The sequence below is a fragment of the Anomaloglossus baeobatrachus genome, chromosome 4, assembly GCF_048569485.1.
Source record: "Anomaloglossus baeobatrachus isolate aAnoBae1 chromosome 4, aAnoBae1.hap1, whole genome shotgun sequence".
Lineage (NCBI taxonomy): Eukaryota > Metazoa > Chordata > Amphibia > Anura > Aromobatidae > Anomaloglossus > Anomaloglossus baeobatrachus.
Window position 1 is genome coordinate 207,190,475 of NC_134356.1, and position 21,001 is coordinate 207,211,475.

Consider the following 21,001-nt stretch of genomic DNA (forward strand, 5'->3'; position numbering starts at 1 on the left):
ACAGTTTGTTATACATCTCTGTATATAAGAGCCATATATGATGTTCTGAAGCAGCTGTGGTCTTAGCATTGCTATATACAGCCCAGCGCCTATAATACATTGTGCCGTGTATCATATATACCAGCTGCTCTCTATAATCCCATACAGAAGAGGTTCTGCAGCAGCTGGGCTGTCCGGGGGCTCGCTCTCCCGCACCAATGGCTGCAGCCCCGGGTAGTGTGGGGCTCCGTGCCCTGGAGCGGTGCCTCAGTGTGCCCTCCCCTTTGCCGGTTCTCCTCCCCCTCTCCTCCTCCTCCTCGGTGAGCTCTCTGCTCTCAGGCTGGAGCTGCACTCGCTGAAGATGGCGGACTGCAGCACACTGCTGGATGAAGCGCTGGAGTCATTCGTGTTCAGTTACCTGACTGACAGCCCGGTAAGAGCTGCCCTCCGTGGGCACAGGTTCGGGCTCTGGGTAATGGGGCAGGGGAGGGTGCTGACAGGCAGTGCATGTAGACTGACAGGTGGAACCCCCATTTTTTACTACACACCCCATTTTTTGCATCCTGCTTCATGTGCAAATATTTTATGCTGGCACTAATTTCTAGCTGGTGCATGCCACTTACCACCCCGAATGTGAGCATGCACCCCACTCTGCTGCCCCCCACATGCGTGGTGTTCACCTTACTGCACCCTACATGTCAGGAGTTGACCATGCTCACCAATGCCCTCTGCATGCCAGAAGCTGACCATGCTCCCCAATGCCCCCCACATGTCGGGAGTTGACCATGCACCCCCAGTGCCCCCACATGCCGGGAGTAGACCATGCACCCCCAGTGCCCCCACATGCCGGGAGTAGACCATGCCCCCCTGTGCCCCCACATGCCAGGAGTAGACCATGCACCCCAGTGCCCCCCACATGCCAGGAGTAGACCATGCACCCCAGTGCCCCCCACATGCCAGGAGTAGACCATGCTCCCCAGTGCCCCCCACATGCCAGGAGTAGACCATGCCCCCCACATGCCAGGAGTAGACCATGCCCCCCACATGCCAGGAGTAGACCATGCCCCCCACATGCCAGGAGTAGACCATGCCCCCCTGTGCCCCCCACATTCCAGGAGTAGACCATGCTCCCCTGTGCCCCCCACATTCCAGGAGTAGACCATGCCCCCCTGTCCCCCCCCACATGCCAGGAGTAGACCATGCCCCCCCTGTGCCCCCACATGCCAGGAGTAGACCATGCCCCCCCTGTGCCCCCACATGCCAGGAGTAGACCATGCCCCCCCTGTGCCCCCACATGCCAGGAGTAGACCATGCCCCCCCCCTGTGCCCCCACATGCCAGGAGTAGACCATGCCCCCCCCCTGTGCCCCCACATGCCAGGAGTGACCATGCCCCCCCCCCTGTGCCCCCACATGCCAGGAGTAACCATGCCCCCCTCGTGCCCCCACATGCCAGGAGTAACCATGCCCCCACATGCCAGGAGTAACCATGCCCCCACATGCCAGGAGTAACCATGCCCCCCCCTGTGCCCCCACATGCCAGGAGTAACCATGCCCCCCCTGTGCCCCCACATGCCAGGAGTAACCATGCCCCCCCCTGTGCCCCCACATGCCAGGAGTAACCATGCCCCCCCTGTGCCCCCACATGCCAGGAGTAACCATGCCCCCACATGCCAGGAGTAACCATGCCCCCCCTGTGCCCCCACATGCCAGGAGTAACCATGCCCCCCCTGTGCCCCCACATGCCAGGAGTAACCATGCCCCCCCTGTGCCCCCACATGCCAGGAGTAACCATGCCCCCCCTGTGCCCCCACATGCCAGGAGTAACCATGCCCCCCCTGTGCCCCCACATGCCAGGAGTAACCATGCCCCCACATGCTGCTCTGTACAGGGCAGCGCCTTCCTCACGTGTTTTCCTTAGCACTGGCAGCACGTGCCGTGTGTGCCGCCTGGCACTGTGATGCCCCCTCTGCAGTGCCCGCACTGCTGTCGGCTTCATTCCTTCCGTCAGCTGACACGTGGAGCTCGGGCCGGCGGCGGAGCATGGTCGCTGGCTCCCGTGTGTGGCGCCGCTATGAAGCATGCGGTGCTGGAGGGGGCGTGTAGCCTCTGCCTATGGGGGCCTGTCCATGTGGCGTGCACAGAGCCGGTATAGGATGGCGCTGCCTGGCATGGCTGTGTGCAGTCTATATGGATATACATAGACTCTGCTGCGCCTCTCTGGCTGGTGATGGGCACTGTGCCAGTCTGTACAAGTCAGGAGAATGGGATGCACAGATCATTACTGTTGGCTCATAATAATATTAAGCCATCCACCATGTTTAACCCTTCCATGCCCATTGTATTACGTGGCTGTCTACCTGTGCCCCAAAAATGCCAGGTCTCCCCCAAAATGGTGACATTTGTGAATCTGGAGAAGCGGGTTACGCCATAGGCCATGTTAATATGTCCGTTACATCTAATCGGTGATCACATCTTCATTGTATTCCTCCTCATCGGAAGGATCGTGCAGCATTTACTGTATGTGCCCATATCAAGGTTCCACCCCATTGACTTCAAGTGCCATTATAGATGCAGCAGAGCGGAGCACGATCCGTCTGCTTACATAGGACTGCTGAGTCCTAAGTGTGAGAGTGATCACCCTGACAAATCCAGCTCTGCTACATATGACAGAGGCACTTCTCTACAAGCCATGGGGTGGGGATCCTTGTAGAGGCCAACATAACGCAGGGCACACACTGTTCTGGTCCTGCCTGTGCTTTCCCCATAGGAGGGGACAATGTTCTGGGGTCATATACACCACTGTCCATGTTGTAACCTCTCCACATAGGTTGTTGTGCCTGTGTGTGATGCCGCCTGCTCCGGGCTATTATTATAGGCAGTGAAGTCCTGCTATATTGACATTTCTAATGGATGGAGACGGCACTGTATGAATCATATCCAGCACAAGTAACCTCTTACTTCATCCAGACTCATCCGGCTCTCAAGGTGACGCTTCTGATTTTATGTAATGTTCTTTCTCTACCGGTTGGAACAGATCAGTACTGGCCAATACATAGGATGCCACTCTTGGCTAAAGGCGAGTCTGGATGTGATCAACTGTAATCTGAGAGCAGAATATTACAGAGATGGAAACCTTGATTCCAGCTATGTATCACTTACTCTGCTGATTGCTGTAGTTTTGATAAAACCGCAGTTTTATCAGAGGACTAGTAAACCAGCTGTCAGGTAGTCCTCCATATTCATGAGCTGTGAATAACCAAACCCCACCACTAATAGTAAGAAATAAAGTATATCCGCGCACCCGTGTATGTGCTCTCTCAGTTCAGACGGGGTGCACGCCGTCCACCGTAGGTAAATTGAAGAGGAGAGGAGTAGAGACTCAGCACCAATGCCAAAGGAGAAAAAATATTTTTTCTCCTTTGGCATTGCTGCTGAGTTCCTACTCCTCTCCTCTTCAACCCACCACTAATAGGCAACTTTATGCCTATGCACAGTGTACAGAAAGCTGTCTCAGTGGTGCGGGTAGGGTTATACAGATCTCAACATTCATAGAACTTGTATTTCTGCAGCAGGTAAAACTAGGATTTCATCAAAACTGTAAAAAGCAGCACAAGTGACAAATTGTTATAGTCAGGGTCTCCATATTATAAACAGTAATTTTATGAAATCTGCAACAAGCAGCACAAGTGACAAATTACTGGATTCAGGGTCTCCGTCTCCATATTATAAGCTGTGATCTCAAAACAGCAATAAGCAGCACAAGTGACAAATTGTTATAGTCAGGGTCTCCATATTATAAACAGGGATTTAATCAAAACTGCAACAAGCAGCACAAGGGACAAATTACTGGATTCGGGGTCTCTGTCTCCTTATAAACTGTGAGTGATGTTATCAAACTGGCAACAAGCAGCACAAGTGACAAATTACTGGATTCAGGGTCTCCGGCTCCATATTATCAACTGTGATGTTATGAAAACTACAATAAGCAGGACAATAAGTGGCACATTGTTGGATTCAGGGTCTCAGTCTCCTTATTATAAACCGTGATGTTATCAAAACTGCAACAAGCAGCACAATAAGGGACTCATTGCTGGATTCAGGGTCTCCGTCCCAAATTATGGTGTTCCCAGATGTGGTACCTGGTGACAGATTCCTTTTAAGGTCCAGGTTACATGCTGGAAAGTACACATTTGAAGAACAATGGCCAAACATCTGCTAAGACAACAGTGGTCACTATCACTAGGGAGTGGGACGGTGGCACAAGTAGATTGGTTATTGGTCCTTAATTACCTTCTCCTGATGCTGGCTTTACTTTTTTTTTTTTTTCTTTTTTTGCTAATGATACGGCAAGCATGCAAAAAAAAGGCTTAGATTGTACCCTGTGACTGTAGCCTTTAAGATGACAAGTCAAACGTCACGTTTCATATAGACAATGCCATGGTTCTCGGCAACGTGAATCTTGTTTCCATAGGACAATGTGCTGCCGATTATGCAGCACAAACGATCATTTCACCCAACCAACAAGTGTTGTGCTCTTTCATTGGGTTAGATCACCAGCCTGTGTATCCAGCAGGATCTTCCCGAGCGTTCAGTGGAAATGCAGCTTTGATCACCATTGCTGAGATTTTGTGAGGAAACATCTGACATTTCTTTAGTTAATCCAGTGAGACGAGGAAAAAAAATGTCACAACGTGGCACTAATTGCACAATATTTTGTGTCTGCCTTTTAGCATTCGTTCAAAGATTATGGCGAGCAAAGGTTATGGCGAGTAGTGTGAAGCTGTAAATCTAAAGCATCAGTAGTACTATGAATCCTAAGGAGTGGATTAGATTACGGCACGCTGAATTCAGATTAGTGGGTATCTACTATAAAGCTAGGGTCCTACATTGCATTTTTCATGTTTTCTTTTTCTCAAAACCGCCGCAGCTAGGTAACTTTAAAGGGAACCTGTCACCAGATTTGGGGCTTATAAGCTGCGGCCACCACCAGTGGGCTCTTATGTACAGCATTCTAACATGCTGTATATAGGAGCCCAGGCCGCTGTGTAGAGTGGAAAATCACTTTATAGTACTCACTTAAGGGGCGGTGCGGTGCAGACTGGTCGGATGGGTGTCTCTGTTTTCCAGTACCGGCGCCTCCTCTTTTGGCCATCTTTGTCCTCCTTCTTCTGAAATCGGGGTGCATGACGCATCCTATGTCATGCACACGCACCGGCATTGAGGTCCCGCGCAGGCGCACTTCAATACTTGATCTGCTCTTGCTCAGGGCAGATCAAAGTGCACCTGCGCAAGACCTCAATGCCTGCTAGTGTGGATGACATAGGACACGTCATGCACCCAGGCTTTAGAAGGAGGAAAAGGTGGCCGAAAGAGGAGGCATCGGTACCGGAGAACGGAGACACCCATCTGACCAGTCTGCACCGCAGTGCACCGCCCATTAGGTGAGTATTATAAAGTGATTTTTACGTTCTACACAGCGGCTGGGCTCTTATATACAGCATGTTAGAATGCTGTATATAAGAGCCCACTGATGGTTGCCGCAGTTTATAGTCCCCAAATCTGGTGACAGGTTCCGTTTAAGTCATTAGTATATTGGCAAATTGTTCATGGTTTGGAGTTTTTCCAACATGTACTACATGATCTGATAATCAATAGCTGGTAAAAAAATGTCCGCATGGTGGCTCAGTGGTTAACACCCGGGTCCTGGTTCAAATCCCACCAAGGACAACATCTGCAAGGAGTTTATGTTCTCCCCATGTTTGAGTGGGTTTCCTCTCCAGCTTTATAGACATACTGATATTGGATTTGGATTATGAGTCCCAATGGGGACATTGTTGATATTGTCTGTAAAGCGCTGGAATATGATGACGCTATATAAGGGAGTAAAATAATAATTATGGCGTGTGTAGAAAATGTAAATTTAGCCCTTGTTTCCTCTCCGCCTTTTGTGTAGGCCCTGAGCAGGTATTTTATTGCTTCTGCAGCCAAATGAAATAAGATTAGAAATCGAGTGGAAATATAACCCCGTATGTTAATCCCTCCACTGCTCCGGCTAAATGGATGTTGGAAAAGTGATTAAATAGTCTAAGCCGCCTGGTAAAATATTCTCCATGGTCCATGTGTGGTCAGCAGTAGGTGCATGTGTGGTAAGGCGTGTGCATGTGTGGTCAGCAGTAGGTGCATGTGTGGTAAGGCGTGTGCATGTGTGGTCAGCAGTAGGTGCATGTGTGGTCAGCAGTAGGCGCATGTGTGGTAAGGCATGTGCATGTGTGGTCAGCAGTAGGTGCATGTGTGGTCAGCAGTAGGTGCATGTGTGGTCAGCAGTAGGTGCATGTGTGGTCAGCAGTAGGTGCATGTGTGGTCAGCAGTAGGTGCATGTGTGGTAAGGCGTGTGCATGTGTGGTCAGCAGTAGGTGCATGTGTGGTCAGCAGTAGGTGCATGTGTGGTAAGGCGTGTGCATGTGTGGTCAGCAGTAGGTGCATGAGTGGTCAGCAGTAGGTGCATGTGTGGTCAGCAGTAGGTGCATGTGTGGTCAGCAGTAGGTGCATGTGTGGTCAGCAGTAGGTGCATGTGTGGTAAGGCGTGTGCATGTGTGGTCAGCAGTAGGTGCATGTGTGGTAAGGCGTGTGCTTGTGTGGTCAGCAGTAGGTGCATGTGTGGTAAGGCGTGTGCATCTGTGGTAAGGCGTGTGCATGTGTGGTCAGCAGTAGGTGCATGTGTGGTCAGCAGTAGGTGCATGTGTGGTCAGCAGTAGGTGCATGTGTGGTCAGCAGTAGGTGCATGTGTGGTCAGCAGTAGGTGCATGTGTGGTAAGGCGTGTGCATGTGTGGTCAGCAGTAGGTGCATGTGTGGTAAGGCGTGTGCTTGTGTGGTCAGCAGTAGGTGCATGTGTGGTAAGGCGTGTGCATCTGTGGTAAGGCGTGTGCATGTGTGGTCAGCAGTAGGTGCATGTGTGGTCAGCAGTAGGTGCATGTGTGGTCAGCAGTAGGTGCATGTGTGGTCAGCAGTAGGTGCATGTGTGGTCAGCAGTAGGTGCATGTGTGGTAAGGCGTGTGCATGTGTGGTCAGCAGTAGGTGCATGTGTGGTCAGCAGTAGGTGCATGTGTGGTAAGGCATGTGCATGTGTGGTCAGCAGTAGGTGCATGTGTGGTCAGCAGTAGGTGCATGTGTGGTAAGGCGTGTGCATGTGTGGTCAGCAGTAGGTGCATGTGTGGTAAGGCGTGTGCATGTGTGGTCAGCAGTAGGTGCATGTGTGGTAAGGCGTGTGCATGTGTGGTCAGCAGTAGGTGCATGTGTGGTAAGGCGTGTGCATGTGTGGTCAGCAGTAGGTGCATGTGTGGTCAGCAGTAGGTGCATGTGTGGTAAGGCGTGTGCATGTGTGGTAAGGCGTGTGCATGTGTAGTCAGCAGTAGGTGCATGTGTGGTAAGGCGTGTGCATGTGTAGTCAGCAGTAGGTGCATGTGTGGTAAGGCGTGTGCATGTGTGGTCAGCAGTAGGTGCATGTGTGGTCAGCAGTAGGTGCATGTGTGGTAAGGCGTGTGCTTGTGTGGTCAGCAGTAGGTGCATGTGTGGTAAGGCGTGTGCATGTGTGGTCAGCAGTAGGTGCATGTGTGGTCAGCAGTAGGTGCATGTGTGGTCAGCAGTAGGAGCATGTGTGGTCAGCAGTAGGTGCATGTGTGGTAAGGCGTGTGCTTGTGTGGTCAGCAGTAGGTGCATGTGTGGTAACTGGCGTGTGCATGTGTGGTCAGCAGTAGGTGCATGTGTGGTCAGCAGTAGGTGCATGTGTGGTCAGCAGTAGGAGCATGTGTGGTCAGCAGTAGGTGCATGTGTGGTAAGGCGTGTGCTTGTGTGGTCAGCAGTAGGTGCATGTGTGGTAAGGCGTGTGCTTGTGTGGTCAGCAGTAGGTGCATGTGTGGTAAGGCGTGTGCATGTGTGGTCAGCAGTAGGTGCATGTGTGGTCAGCAGTAGGTGCATGTGTGGTCAGCAGTAGGTGCATGTGTGGTAAGGTGTGTGCATGTGTGGTCAGCAGTAGGTGCATATGTGGTAAGGCGTGTGCATGTGTGGTCAGCAGTAGGTGCATGTGTGGTAAGGCGTGTGCATGTGTGGTCAGCAGTAGGTGCATGTGTGGTAAGGTGTGTGCATGTGTGGTCAGCAGTAGGTGCATGTGTGGTAAGGCGTGTGCATGTGTGGTCAGCAGTAGGTGCATGTGTGGTAAGGCGTGTGCATGTGTGGTCAGCAGTAGGTGCATGTGTGGTCAGCAGTAGGTGCATGTGTGGTCAGCAGTAGGTGCATGTGTGGTAAGGCGTGTGCATGTGTGGTCAGCAGTAGGTGCATGTGTGGTAAGGCGTGTGCATGTGTGGTCAGCAGTAGGTGCATGTGTGGTAAGGCGTGTGCATGTGTGGTCAGCAGTAGGTGCATGTGTGGTCAGCAGTAGGTGCATGTGTGGTCAGCAGTAGGAGCATGTGTGGTCAGCAGTAGGTGCATGTGTGGTCAGCAGTAGGTGCATGTGTGGTAAGGCGTGTGCTTGTGTGGTCAGCAGTAGGTGCATGTGTGGTCAGCAGTAGGTGCATGTGTGGTAAGGTGTGTGCATGTGTGGTCAGCAGTAGGTGCATGTGTGGTAAGGCGTGTGCTTGTGTGGTCAGCAGTAGGTGCATGTGTGGTAAGGCGTGTGCATGTGTGGTCAGCAGTAGGTGCATGTGTGGTCAGCAGTAGGTGCATGTGTGGTCAGCAGTAGGTGCATGTGTGGTAAGGCGTGTGCATGTGTGGTCAGCAGTAGGTGCATGTGTGGTCAGCAGTAGGTGCATGTGTGGTCAGCAGTAGGTGCATGTGTGGTCAGCAGTAGGTGCATGTGTGGTCAGCAGTAGGTGCATGTGTGGTCAGCAGTAGGTGCATGTGTGGTAAGGTGTGTGCATGTGTGGTCAGCAGTAGGTGCATGTGTGGTAAGGCGTGTGCTTGTGTGGTCAGCAGTAGGTGCATGTGTGGTAAGGCGTGTGCATGTGTGGTCAGCAGTAGGTGCATGTGTGGTAAGGCGTGTGCATGTGTGGTCAGCAGTAGGTGCATGTGTGGTAAGGGGTGTGCATGTGTGGTCAGCAGTAGGTGCATGTGTGGTAAGGCGTGTGCATGTGTGGTCAGCAGTAGGTGCATGTGTGGTAAGGGGTGTGCATGTGTGGTCAGCAGTAGGTGCATGTGTGGTAAGGCGTGTGCTTGTGCTGGAAGTCTATGTAGCCTCTGATGCAACTGTGTGTAAGGCTTCCATCCTGAGCAGTCACATGCTTTGCTGTTGTAAATTAGAAATGGAGGCGTATGCCTGACTGCTGCTGACGTCCCTCATTACTACCTCACCAGCCCCCTTTATGCCCGCCCTGAGCCGGCCTCCTCCTTACTACTCTGATATGTGAATGGAGGCAGCCAAGTCTGCCTGACGCATGTTTTCTGTGTGACATAAAGGACATGAGGCGGCTCAGTGTTTCCTCCTTCATGTCTCTAACATGTGCTCCACAGGCTTTGTAGGCCTCAAATATTAAAATGCCTAATAATTCCTAAAAAAATTGTTTAAAAGAACAGAAAGTCCTCAGTAGTTGATACCTTTTTAATATTCTTTTTTTTTCCTTCACTTTATAGAATGTTCTATGAAAGGTTTTACAACTCCTAGTTTACAAGACTCGTGATAACCTTATAAATCCATTTTGTGAACATATATGGCCCTATCGTACGAGTAAATAGATTGGTTTACACCTGCTATTCACAGTAATCACCCAGATGCCATTAAAATAGTATTCAATCAGTGCCATGGAATAAAAATCTCACAATCTCAGATGCGTCTAAGCAATAAAAGAGCACTCTGGTGATCTTTTTTTATTTTTTTATGTCTATTTGATATGAATCTTGTACTGTGTACATACTCGTGTATGTGTAATGGTGCAGTAACGTACTCACCCGTATCGTCTTCTGTTTTCAGCGGTGCTCCAGGGCCCTGCCAAATCCATCTGTGGATTTCGGTCCGATCTCGGATTGCAATGCACAGAAGAGCCATTGGTCTCCCTACCTGGGTGTCACAGCCTCAGAGCCGTGACCAGTTAGCGGTACGTTCTCTTGGGCCGCTTTCACATTGCGTTTCAATCTCCGCTCAGTGGTCCCGTCGGGGCTTCTAGCCGGACCCCCCGCAAAACTGGTTTCGAACGTATGCACCGACGGGGGCCATTGGCTACAATGGTGTAGACGGAGTCTCCGTGTGCTCTGCCGTGCACCATTTTCCAGAGTATACGCTTTCCAGAGGCGGACACCCAAACACTGTTTACTACATCTGGGTGTCCGCCTACATAAAGCGTATACTCCCGAAAATGGTGCACGACAGAGCACACGGTTACTACATCTGGGTGTCCGCCTAAATAAAGCGTATACTTCTGAAAATGGCACACGACAGAGCACACGGTGAGTCTGTCTGCACCATTGTAGTCAATGGCCCTGTTGGTGCATACGTCTGATACCCGTTTTTGTGGGGGTTCGAACGGAAGCCCCAATGGGACCACTGAACGGAGCATGGAACTCACTGTGACAGGGCCCTTACCGATTGTCTGAATGAGCCTTAAGTCTATGAGACGAAGAACAAAGCTAGGGCGCCTAGTTATGAGTCTGACTCCACTCCACATAGCGGACCTTGTGTGATTCGGCAGGTGACCTGAAGATGGTGACCTCATTACACATACATACATGACCGCTAACAATGGGAGAAACAAAACTAATTACCGGCGGGCTCCTTTTAATATGAAAACTATTTTCCTAACCTTCAGTCCACATTGTAACTTTACATATGGTGGCATAGAGTTCATTAAGAACTGATTAACCTGAGCATATTGCAGAGTGCGGTGCCGCACATTTATCAGACATTAGATACCATGGTGCTAGGCATTTGGTTGGTATGTCAAGGCTTTTAATTACTTTACAAGTAGGGTAGCGATAATGCAGACCTGCAGGCGCTAGTTAACCTGTAACAGAATTGGAGTAAGCCTGCTGAAAGGATTTACATTGTGTTTTATAAATCTCTTTTAGGTTTATTAGTGGGGGGTTGGGGCTTCAGGGCTTATTATTCAGCCTGTAATTGAATCATTCATTACATACTTCTGACATCTTGGGCCCAATTCATTATTTGCAATTTTTTTGAAGTCACTTTTCTTTTTCTGTCTTGCTGTATTCGCTGATGTTTTTTTTTTTCCCAAATTGATCAAAGTGGAGCACGTGGTTCACAAATTTGGCACAAAGTTAAAAATGTTGTTCTTTTGTCCTTTTTTTTTAGACGTTTTAGTGCAAAATGTTACAATACTTAAAGGGATTGTCCAGAACTTTTATATTGCTGGCCTGTCCTGAGGATAAGTCATCAATATCTGATCAGAGTGGGGGGGATACACCCGGCACCACTAACAAACAGCTGTTCCCTCTGCTGTTGGCAGCTGGATGGAGTTGCAGAGCTGCATAGCACAGCTCTGTGAACTACGTAGTGGCTGTAAGCCAATACTGCATGTCCGCCCTCATTGAATCGAATATGGGGCTGACCTGCAGTACCCAGACGAGGCCATTATTCTGTTGACTGAGCTTTGAAGCTCTGCAACTCCGCACATCCGGCCAGCACCAAGAAGAGCTGGTCAGCAGAGGTGTCGTACCCCACTGATCAGATATTGATAACTTATCCTAAGGATGGGCCATCAATATAAAACTCCCGGAAAACCCCTTTAAAATGTCAAGATGAAAACGTGACCAGAAATCTTACTCAAGGCAGAGACTGGAGCGAAAGGAGTCTAAACAATGCATAATTTGGAGAATGTCTGATTTCATGAATCTGTCTAAAAAGTTATGGAGACGCAAAGTTGTTAAGACTGCTTAAAAAAAGTGGCCCAAATCTGAAAGACAAAGAGGTCTAAATAATAAAGCTACTAATAAAGAGCAAAATACTCCAGAAAACAGGAGAAATAACAAATCGTGAGCCTAGTCTTTTAATCATGTAAAATAGGTTGGTATTAGAAGATGGCCATGGTTGCCACTATTCGCAAATTGTGCTCCTCTAGACTATGGATTCTGTGAAGGTGTAAGGATATGGGTGTCAGTGGTGCCTCCGGACTTGTAGAGTAGGAGGTCACACAATGACAGGGTGTGTGGTCATTATAGAGGATGCCTAATTTTGGATACAGGTTATATATAACTAGTGATGAGTGGCTCGGTATTGGTAACGAGCAGTCAGATGCTCGGGCAGGCTCGATTCGTATGCGGAGTATAATGGACGTCAAGAAGATCTTCTGGAAAAATGCCAGAGTTTCCTAATGACTTCCATTATACATGGTACACGAGTTGAGCCCGTCCTAAAAATGGATTGCCTGGAGGCGTCAATGTATAAAACTGTATTTTCCAATCACCACGGCAAATAAAAGCAAAAGAGTGCTTAGGCACCAGTTGCCATGTTCTAGACACCTTCTGAATATGTCCAACAGTGCCATGGTGCCTTTATCGTGTTCCCTTTTGGAGTAGATGGACAAAGAACAGAATAACATGAGGAAAGAATAAGCAATTTTCACCCTCCTCATGTAATTGTCTGCACCCCAACCTCCTGCTGCTTGCTTCACAGAATGTGACAAAACTGCAGAGATTTATTAGACTGCTGACCTGATGGGGATTGCCACACTTTCCCATTTTGCTTATGAAATGATTAAACTTTCTAATACATTTTAGTTCTCGCTTTTTTCCTTTTTAAATTGCAAAGTAAGAAAATTGTATTGGATTTCAATGATTGGAACCATTCATTCAAGCTGTACGTTGGGGTGTGTTGAAATATGTTGTCATGTATGCCAATATGTAATGGCTTGCTATATACACAACTCTGTGGCATGAATGATCATAGTAATACATGATGAATGTCAGATTGTACATCACTGTCCACTTCCACAGAGTTAGATATATAACACGTATGAATGTTCATGTTAGGCCGACTTTGCGTGTTTGCATGTATGGACCACAATTTCGAGACTGGCCACTGTTCTCCTGACCTGAACAAGCAGCGTCATAGTTAGTGCAGGTTAGGCAACCCATGGCAGGTGAAAAAATTGCATTAAATACACAGACTGTAAAATGTAGATGGTGACGCCTACCTCCAGTCTTTTGGTGGCTGGGGACGCAAGTGGAACCATATACATTTTGGGCTCCTTATTTTCGATGCAAGGGGGAAAACGGTGCAATTCAACAGGGTGAATACAAAAACTTTATCTTCTAATATGATGATAGATTGTCAACTGAACCCTTACATTTTCAAGGGTTTTCTGAAACTTTGATATTTTCGAATTGCTGTTAATATGGGTCTGACACCTGGCACCCTTACAAATCACCTGATTGAAAGGTCCACGATGCTCAGGACAGTGAGATACATAAGTAATTAAACAACGCACAAAATCTCAATGTATGCAAATTGTGCAAAAAAAAAGCCACTCAATCATACCATAGACAAAAGGAGAAACTAGGAGCATTAATGGCAAAATACCAAAATATCAACGATTCAAATTTTAAAAACCAATACACACCAATATACAAAAGATGGTAGAAGTGCTGAGATGGTAAAAATGGATGAAACCCACAAACATGTGAGGGGCAAAAGGAGAAAACCACAATATCCAATGTACCCAGGGGAGCTTTAACCTAAAACCACCAAGTGCAATGTACCAGAACAGAGAATCTATCGTTAATACGATATATAGACATAGAGGTGGTTAAACAAGGTCCAAAAAAATTGACAGCTTACACATGGGTGGATGTATCTCACTTGTGCGCCTCACATGTATGAAAACATATCCTCCAACGCGTGTTTCGTGTTTGCTACCTCCTACATTGTACTTGGTGGTTTTAGGTTAAAGCTCCCCTGGGTACATTGGATATTGTGGTTTTCTCCTTTTGCCTCTCACATGTTTGTGGGTTTCATCCATTTTTACCATCTCAGCACTTCTATCATCTTTTGAATATTGGTGTGTATTGGTTTTTAAAATTTGGATCTTTGATAAATAAAATATTTTTGTATTTTGCCATTAATGCTCCTAGTTTCTTTTATTGTCGATGGTTAGGAACGGTCTACGCCACTTTTCATTTGCTAGACACGGCTCCATACATTTTGTAGTGGTTGTGCCTTTTATTGCGGCTCTGTTTCATTGAAATGAATGTGCCTGCAGTACTAGGTACAACCACTGCAAGACATATAGAGCTGTGCCTGGAAAAAACACTAAGGGATAGCAGGACCGGAGGGAACAGCATAGCTCTTTTCAATTAGCTGCCAAGAGTTAGACCCCCTCAGATCTGATTAGTAGCCTATTATAATAATTCAGTGTCTGAAAAAAACTAACATCCAACACTCTTGATAGTGGTCAATAGAACACTTGTTAGATGTAAGATAATAGAAATGTAAATGTTGCTGCTGTCACTCAAGAAGCTGATGATTTTATAAACTTTACTTTCTTGGATTTTAAAACCTAAACATCCAAGCTGACCACTACAGGTATGTATAGAATCAGCCTGATAGTGCCAGTGTAGCACTGGCTTTAGGTTATATCGGAAAATCCTGGTGATTGGTTCCCTTTAGAGTTGAGCGCGGTTCGTGGTTCGTGGTTCTCCAGTTCGCGGCTCGAGTGATTTTGGGGCATGTTCTAGATCGAACTAGAACTCGAGCTTTTTGCAAAAGCTCGATAGTTCTAGAAACGTTCGAGAACGGTTCTAGCAGCCAAAAAACAGCTAAATCATAGCTTGGTTTCTGCTGTAATAGTGTAAGTCACTCTGTGAATCACACTATTATCACATTTCAGTGTATAGTGTGCGTGAACAGCGCCTTCAGATCACTGCTGTTTCTATAATGGCGATCGCCATTTTTTTTTTTTTTTTTTCTTGTCTTCCTTCCCTAAGCGCGCGCGTCTTGTGGGGCGGGCCAGCATGTCAGCCAATCACAGACACACACACAGCTAAGTGGACTTTGAGCCAGAGAAGCAACGGCATGTGTGATAGGATCTGCATGTCACATGTCCCTGCATTATAAAACCGGACATTTTCTTCACGGACGCCATTATCTGCCTTCTGCGTCTTTGGTGTCAGACATCACTGTCGCAGCTCCGTCTTGAGTCCTATCGCTGATACAGCTGTATGCGCTGCATACACAGCGTTAGACAGCATAGGGAGAGCACTTTATAGCAGTCCTTTTAAGGGCTCAAACCGGCAGGGTCAGAGTTAAGGTGACAGGTCCTGAAAACAGCAACAGTGTCTGTGCAGCCAAGGTCAGGGATTTCCTCCCTGCATTTCACCATTAGGAGGGAATAGAAAGGCAGGCTTCCATTCCTCTACCCAGAGCACCACAATCCTGCCACTGTACCCTCTTGTCCTCTGCACACTCCAACTCATAACTAAGCCATTATACTAGCAAACACTCAGTGTACCTAGTGGCATCCTATCTGTGGCTATTGGACTTTGCTATAGTCCCACTAGTGCCAAGACATTTGCAGAGCGCATCTGCCTGCGTTGCACACTCCAACTCATTATAACTAAGCCATTATACTAGCAAACACTCAGTGTACCTAGTGGCATCCTATACGTGGCTATTGGACTTTGCTATAGTCCCACTAGTGCCAAGACATTTGCAGAGCGCATCTGCCTGCGTTGCACACTCCAACTAATTATAACGAAGCCATTATACTAGCAAACACTCAGTGTACCTAGTGGCATCCTATACGTGGCTATTGGACTTTGCTATAGTCCCACTAGTGCCAAGACATTTGCAGAGCGCATCTGCCTGCGTTGCACACTCCAACTAATTATAACTAAGCCATTATACTAGCACACACTCAGTGTACCTAGTGGCATCCTATACGTGGCTATTGGACTTTGCTATAGTCCCACTAGTGCCAAGACATTTGCAGAGCGCATCTGCCTGCGTTGCACACTCCAACTAATTATAACTAAGCCATTATACTAGCACACACTCAGTGTACCTAGTGGCATCCTATACGTGGCTATTGGACTTTGCTATAGTCCCACTAGTGCCAAGACATTTGCAGAGCGCATCTGCCTGCGTTGCACACTCCAACTAATTATAACTAAGCCATTATACTAGCACACACTCAGTGTACCTAGTGGCATCCTATACGTGGCTATTGGACTTTGCTATAGTCCCACTAGTGCCAAGACATTTGCAGAGCGCATCTGCCTGCGTTGCACACTCCAACTAATTATAACTAAGCCATTATACTAGCACACACTCAGTGTACCTAGTGGCATCCTATACGTGGCTATTGGACTTTGCTATAGTCCCACTAGTGCCAAGACATTTGCAGAGCGCATCTGCCTGCGTTGCACACTCCAACTAATTATAACTAAGCCATTATACTAGCAAACACTTAGTGTACCTAGTGGCATCCTATACGTGGCTATTGGATTTTGCTTTAGTCCCACTAGTGCCAAGACATTTGCAGCAAGTCTGCCTGCGTTGCACACTCCAACTAATTATAACTAAGTTACATTGTCAGGGATATTTATTCTTTATTATTCTGCTGTTAATAAAGCTAGACCACCACTGCAATCTTCACCACCTCTCAATTTTTACTACCACATTTTCAGTCCACAATCTTGTCGCAATCAACATGAGTGGCAAAATGACAGATGCTGGTGGAAAGGGGAAGAGGCGTGGTGGAAAAGGCAAAAAAGGTTTTGTCAGTGGGGAAGGTGGCAAAGCTCCATTATCATCTGCTGCAGATAGACCATCTACTAGCAAAAGTAAGATGTCTACTACTTATTGTGGACAATCCGATGTGCTCCCTTTTTTACGGACACGAACAAGAGGAACAAAGGTAGATGATGGGCAAAAAAGGAAAATGCTTGAATGGATCTCAAGTGGTCCAACAAGTGCCCTCTCAGCCACTTCAAGTACCGCATCCAAAAAACACCAGTCCTCTGAGTTGTCATCCCAATCACACTTGATTTCTCCCAGCTCTGAAGTCTCCATCAGCCCTGCACAGTATGGTGGAACTGAGATGGCTGAGTCTGCAGAGCTGTTCAGTCACACTATAGCCTGGGAATCAGAGGTCTGCTCCCAAGCTACAGTGAGTACAGAACAGGAAATGGTCTGCAGTGATGCCCAGAACCTTTGTGACTCTGATTCAGGCCGTGAGGACCAAGTTTCTGAGCATAATGTTGACCCTTTGTCACAAACTGTAACACCTGTGGTTATAGACAATGAGGAACATACTGATGAAGATGAGACGCAGATACCCGATTGGGATGACAACTTAAATATTCGGTCAGGGCAAGAAGAGGCTCGGTCTGAGGGGGAGGGGAGTGCAAACACAACAATTGATGATGACGTTCTAGATCCCACCTACTGTCAACCCCCAGTCAGGCACTCGAGGAGGTCAACAGAGGCGGTGGAAGAGGATGCAACCGACGACGAAGTTACCTTGCGCCTTCCTGGACAGAGTCGGAGCACTGGTAGCACGTCTACAACTGCATCCTCAGCCACCACTCTGCCTATGAGCATTATTCGGGGTGGATCAACAGGTCGCATGGCCTCTAAGCCTTGCCTAGCCTGGTCCTTTTTTCACATCGAAAAAGATCGCCCAACTCATGTGATATGTAACATTTGTCATGATTCTGTTAGTAGAGGTCAAAACCTCAGCAGTTTGACAACTTCTTCCATGAATCGTCACATGACTAAATATCATAAGTCCCGGTGGGAAGCTCACCGTGCTGCAATGCGGCCTAGCGGAGCGAACCATCCACCGCCCGCCCCTTCCAGTGCATCCGCGCGCTCTTCATCTTCTAGGACTGTGGGGACAGCTGTCACACCTGTTTTTCCACGCAAAACTTCCACCACTGTAACCGCAACAGGCAGTTTGCTTGTAAGGTCATCAGTTGGTTTGGAAGGGGAAACAAGTGAGTGTGTACAGCTCTCTCAGACATCGATAGCACCAACGTTGGATGAAGGCAACATCATGTCTCCGCCTGCACTTTCCTCACAAAACTGCATTTTTCCAGGGACACCCTACTCAACACCGTCTACACACAGCAGCCAGATCTCTGTCCCTCAGATGTGGTCAAATAAAAGGCCACTTCCTCCGACCCATGACAAAGCTAAGAGGTTGACTCTCTCCCTCTGTAAGCTGTTGGCTACCGAAATGCTGCCTTTCCGCCTAGTGGACACACAGGATTTTAGAGACCTTATGTCTGTCGCTGTGCCCCAGTACCAGATGCCTAGTCGCCACTACTTCTCTAAGAAAGGTGTGCCCGCGCTACACCAGCATGTCGCACACAACATCACCGCTTCCTTGAGAAACTCTGTGTGTGAACGGGTGCATTTCACCACCGATACTTGGACCAGTAAGCATGGACAGGGACGTTACATGTCGCTGACTGGGCACTGGGTAACTATGGTGATAGATGGTGAAGGGTCTGCTGCACAAGCCTTGCCGTCCCCACGACTTGTGTGTCAATCCTCTGTCTGTCCAAGTTCCGCCACTGCTTCTGCATCCTCCACCTCATCTGGGTCCTCCACCTCCGCCCCAAGCCTGCCTGGTCAGGCCACCAGCGTTCTCACTGCGCAGAAGGAATCACGCACCCCTCATTACTATGCTGGCAGCAGAGCGCAACGGCATCAGGCGGTCTTTAGCTTGACATGTCTTGGTAATAAGAGTCACACAGCTGAGGAGTTGTGGTCAGCTCTGCGGTCCGAGTTTAATAAATGGTTGTCTCCACTCAACCTGCAGCCTGGTAAGGCCGTGTGCGACAATGCTGCAAACCTGGGTGCGGCCCTTCGCCTGGGCAAGGTGACACACGTACCTTGTATGGCTCATGTGTTGAACCTTGTCGTGCAGCAATTTTTAACACACTATCCCGGCCTAGATGGCCTTCTGAACAGGGCACGAAAACTGTCTGCTCACTTCCGCCGTTCAAGCGCCGCAGCTGAGCGACTTGCATCGCTCCAGAAGTCTTTCGGCCTGCCGGTTCATCGCCTGAAATGCGATGTGGCGACACGCTGGAATTCAACTCTCCACATGTTACAGCGACTGTGGCAGCACCGCAGAGCCCTGGTGCAATACGTCATGACGTATAGCCTGGGCCAACGAGATGCAGAGGTGGGGCAGATCACCCTGATGGAGTGGTCTCAGATCAAGGACCTATGCACCCTTCTGCACAGTTTCGACATGGCGACGAATATGTTTAGCGCTGACAATGCCATTATCAGCATGACAATTCCAGTCATTTACATGCTGGAGCACACGCTAAACACTATTCGGAGTCAGGGGGTGGGACAACATGAAGGGGAGGAACTACAGGAGGATTCATATGCGCAAGGGACAACAACATCACCAAGGTCCAGACGTTCATCATCACCAACGCAGCAGGCATGGGACCAAGGGGGACAGGGATCGACAAGGGCGCATAGTAGCATGCGAAATGTTGAGCAAGGTGCAGGAGAACATGAAGAAATGGAGGACGAACTGTCCATGGACATGGAAGACTCAGCGGATGAGGGAGACCTTGGTCAAATTTCAGTTGAAAGAGGTTGGGGTCAGATGTCAGAGGAAGAAAGAACGGGTAGCACCTCTATGCCACAAACACAGTGTGGACTTGGTCCGCATGGCTGCGCAAGACACATGAGTGCCTTTTTGTTGCACTACCTCCAACATGACCCTCGTATTGTCAAAATTAGAAGTGATGATGACTACTGGATTGCCACACTATTAGATCCCCGGTACAAGTCCAAATTTTGTGACATAATTCCAGCCATAGAAAGGGACGCACGTATGCAGGAGTATCAGCAGAAGCTGTTACTAGATCTTAGCTCGGCTTTTCCACCAAACAACCGTGCAGGTGCAGGGAGTGAATCTCCCAGTTGTAACTTGACAAACATGGGACGGTCTCGTCACTTCAACAGTCTACCCGTACCAGTAGGACCGTATCTGGTGCCGGTAACAGCAATTTTATGGAATCTTTTCATAATTTTTTTAGACCCTCTTTTGCAAGGCCACCAGAGACAACAAGTCTGACACATAGTCAACGGCTGGAGAGGATGATACAGGAGTATCTCCAAATGAACATCGATGCCATGACTGTGCAACTGGAGCCTTGCTCCTTTTGGGCTTCAAACCTAGAAAAATGGCCAGAGCTCGCAACTTACGCCTTGGAGATTTTGTCGTGTCCAGCTGCCAGCGTTGTCTCTGAACGTGTATTCAGTGCTGCTGGGTGTGTGCTGACAGATAAGCGCACGCGTCTGTCCAGTGACAATGTGGACAGACTGACGTTCATCAAAATGAACAAGTCATGGATCCAGAAGGAATTTACTACCCCTGTGTCATCCTGGGGAGAGTAAATGCTTGTTGATTTGGAATGTGCTTGATGCAATCAAAACATCCTGTTTGCAACTAGGGCACAAGTGCTGCCACTGAATGGGTGGGTGTGTGGGGCCCAATTTTTGGAAAAAAAGGGAGACTCCGCTTGGAGTAACCCTTGCTTACATTGTTTTTAAAAGAAGCCAAGATGAACAGAGCTGGGATCAGGAAAGACTTTGCTACCTACCCTGGTGTCATCCTGGGGACGGTTAATTATGGCGTATTTTTGAATGTGCTTGATGCAAATCTAGCTGTGAAGTGTACAACTGGGGCACAACTGCTGCCACTGAATGGGTGGGTGTGTGGGGCCCAATTTTTGGAAAAAAAGGGAGACTCCGCTTGGAGTAACCCTTGCTTGATGTGTTTTTAAAAGAAGCCAAGATGAACAGAGCTGGGATCAGGAAAGACTTTGCTACCTACCCCGGTGTCATCCTGGGGACGGATAAGAATGGCGTATTTTTGAATGTGCTTGATGCAAATGTAGCTGTGAAGTGTACAACTAGGGCACAACTGCTGCCACTGAAGGGGTGGGTGTGTGTGGTGCCCAATTTTTGGAAAAAAGGGAGACTCCGCTTGGAGTAACCCTTGCTTACATTGTTTTTAAAAGAAGCCAAGATGAACAAGTCATGG

At 48.3% G+C, this 21,001-nt stretch overlaps 1 protein-coding gene across 1 annotated transcript in view; it reads left to right on the forward strand.

The window, feature by feature from the left end:
• Window positions 1-337: 337 nt before the first annotated feature.
• PPARGC1B (PPARG coactivator 1 beta) overlaps window positions 338-21,001 on the forward strand; it is a 151,487-nt gene continuing 130,823 nt past the window's right edge. Inside the window, exon 1 of the mRNA XM_075344637.1 lies at window positions 338-412. Coding sequence (XP_075200752.1) covers window positions 341-412 — 72 coding nt within the window. The 5' untranslated portion in view covers window positions 338-340. The remainder of the gene's footprint in view (window positions 413-21,001) is intronic.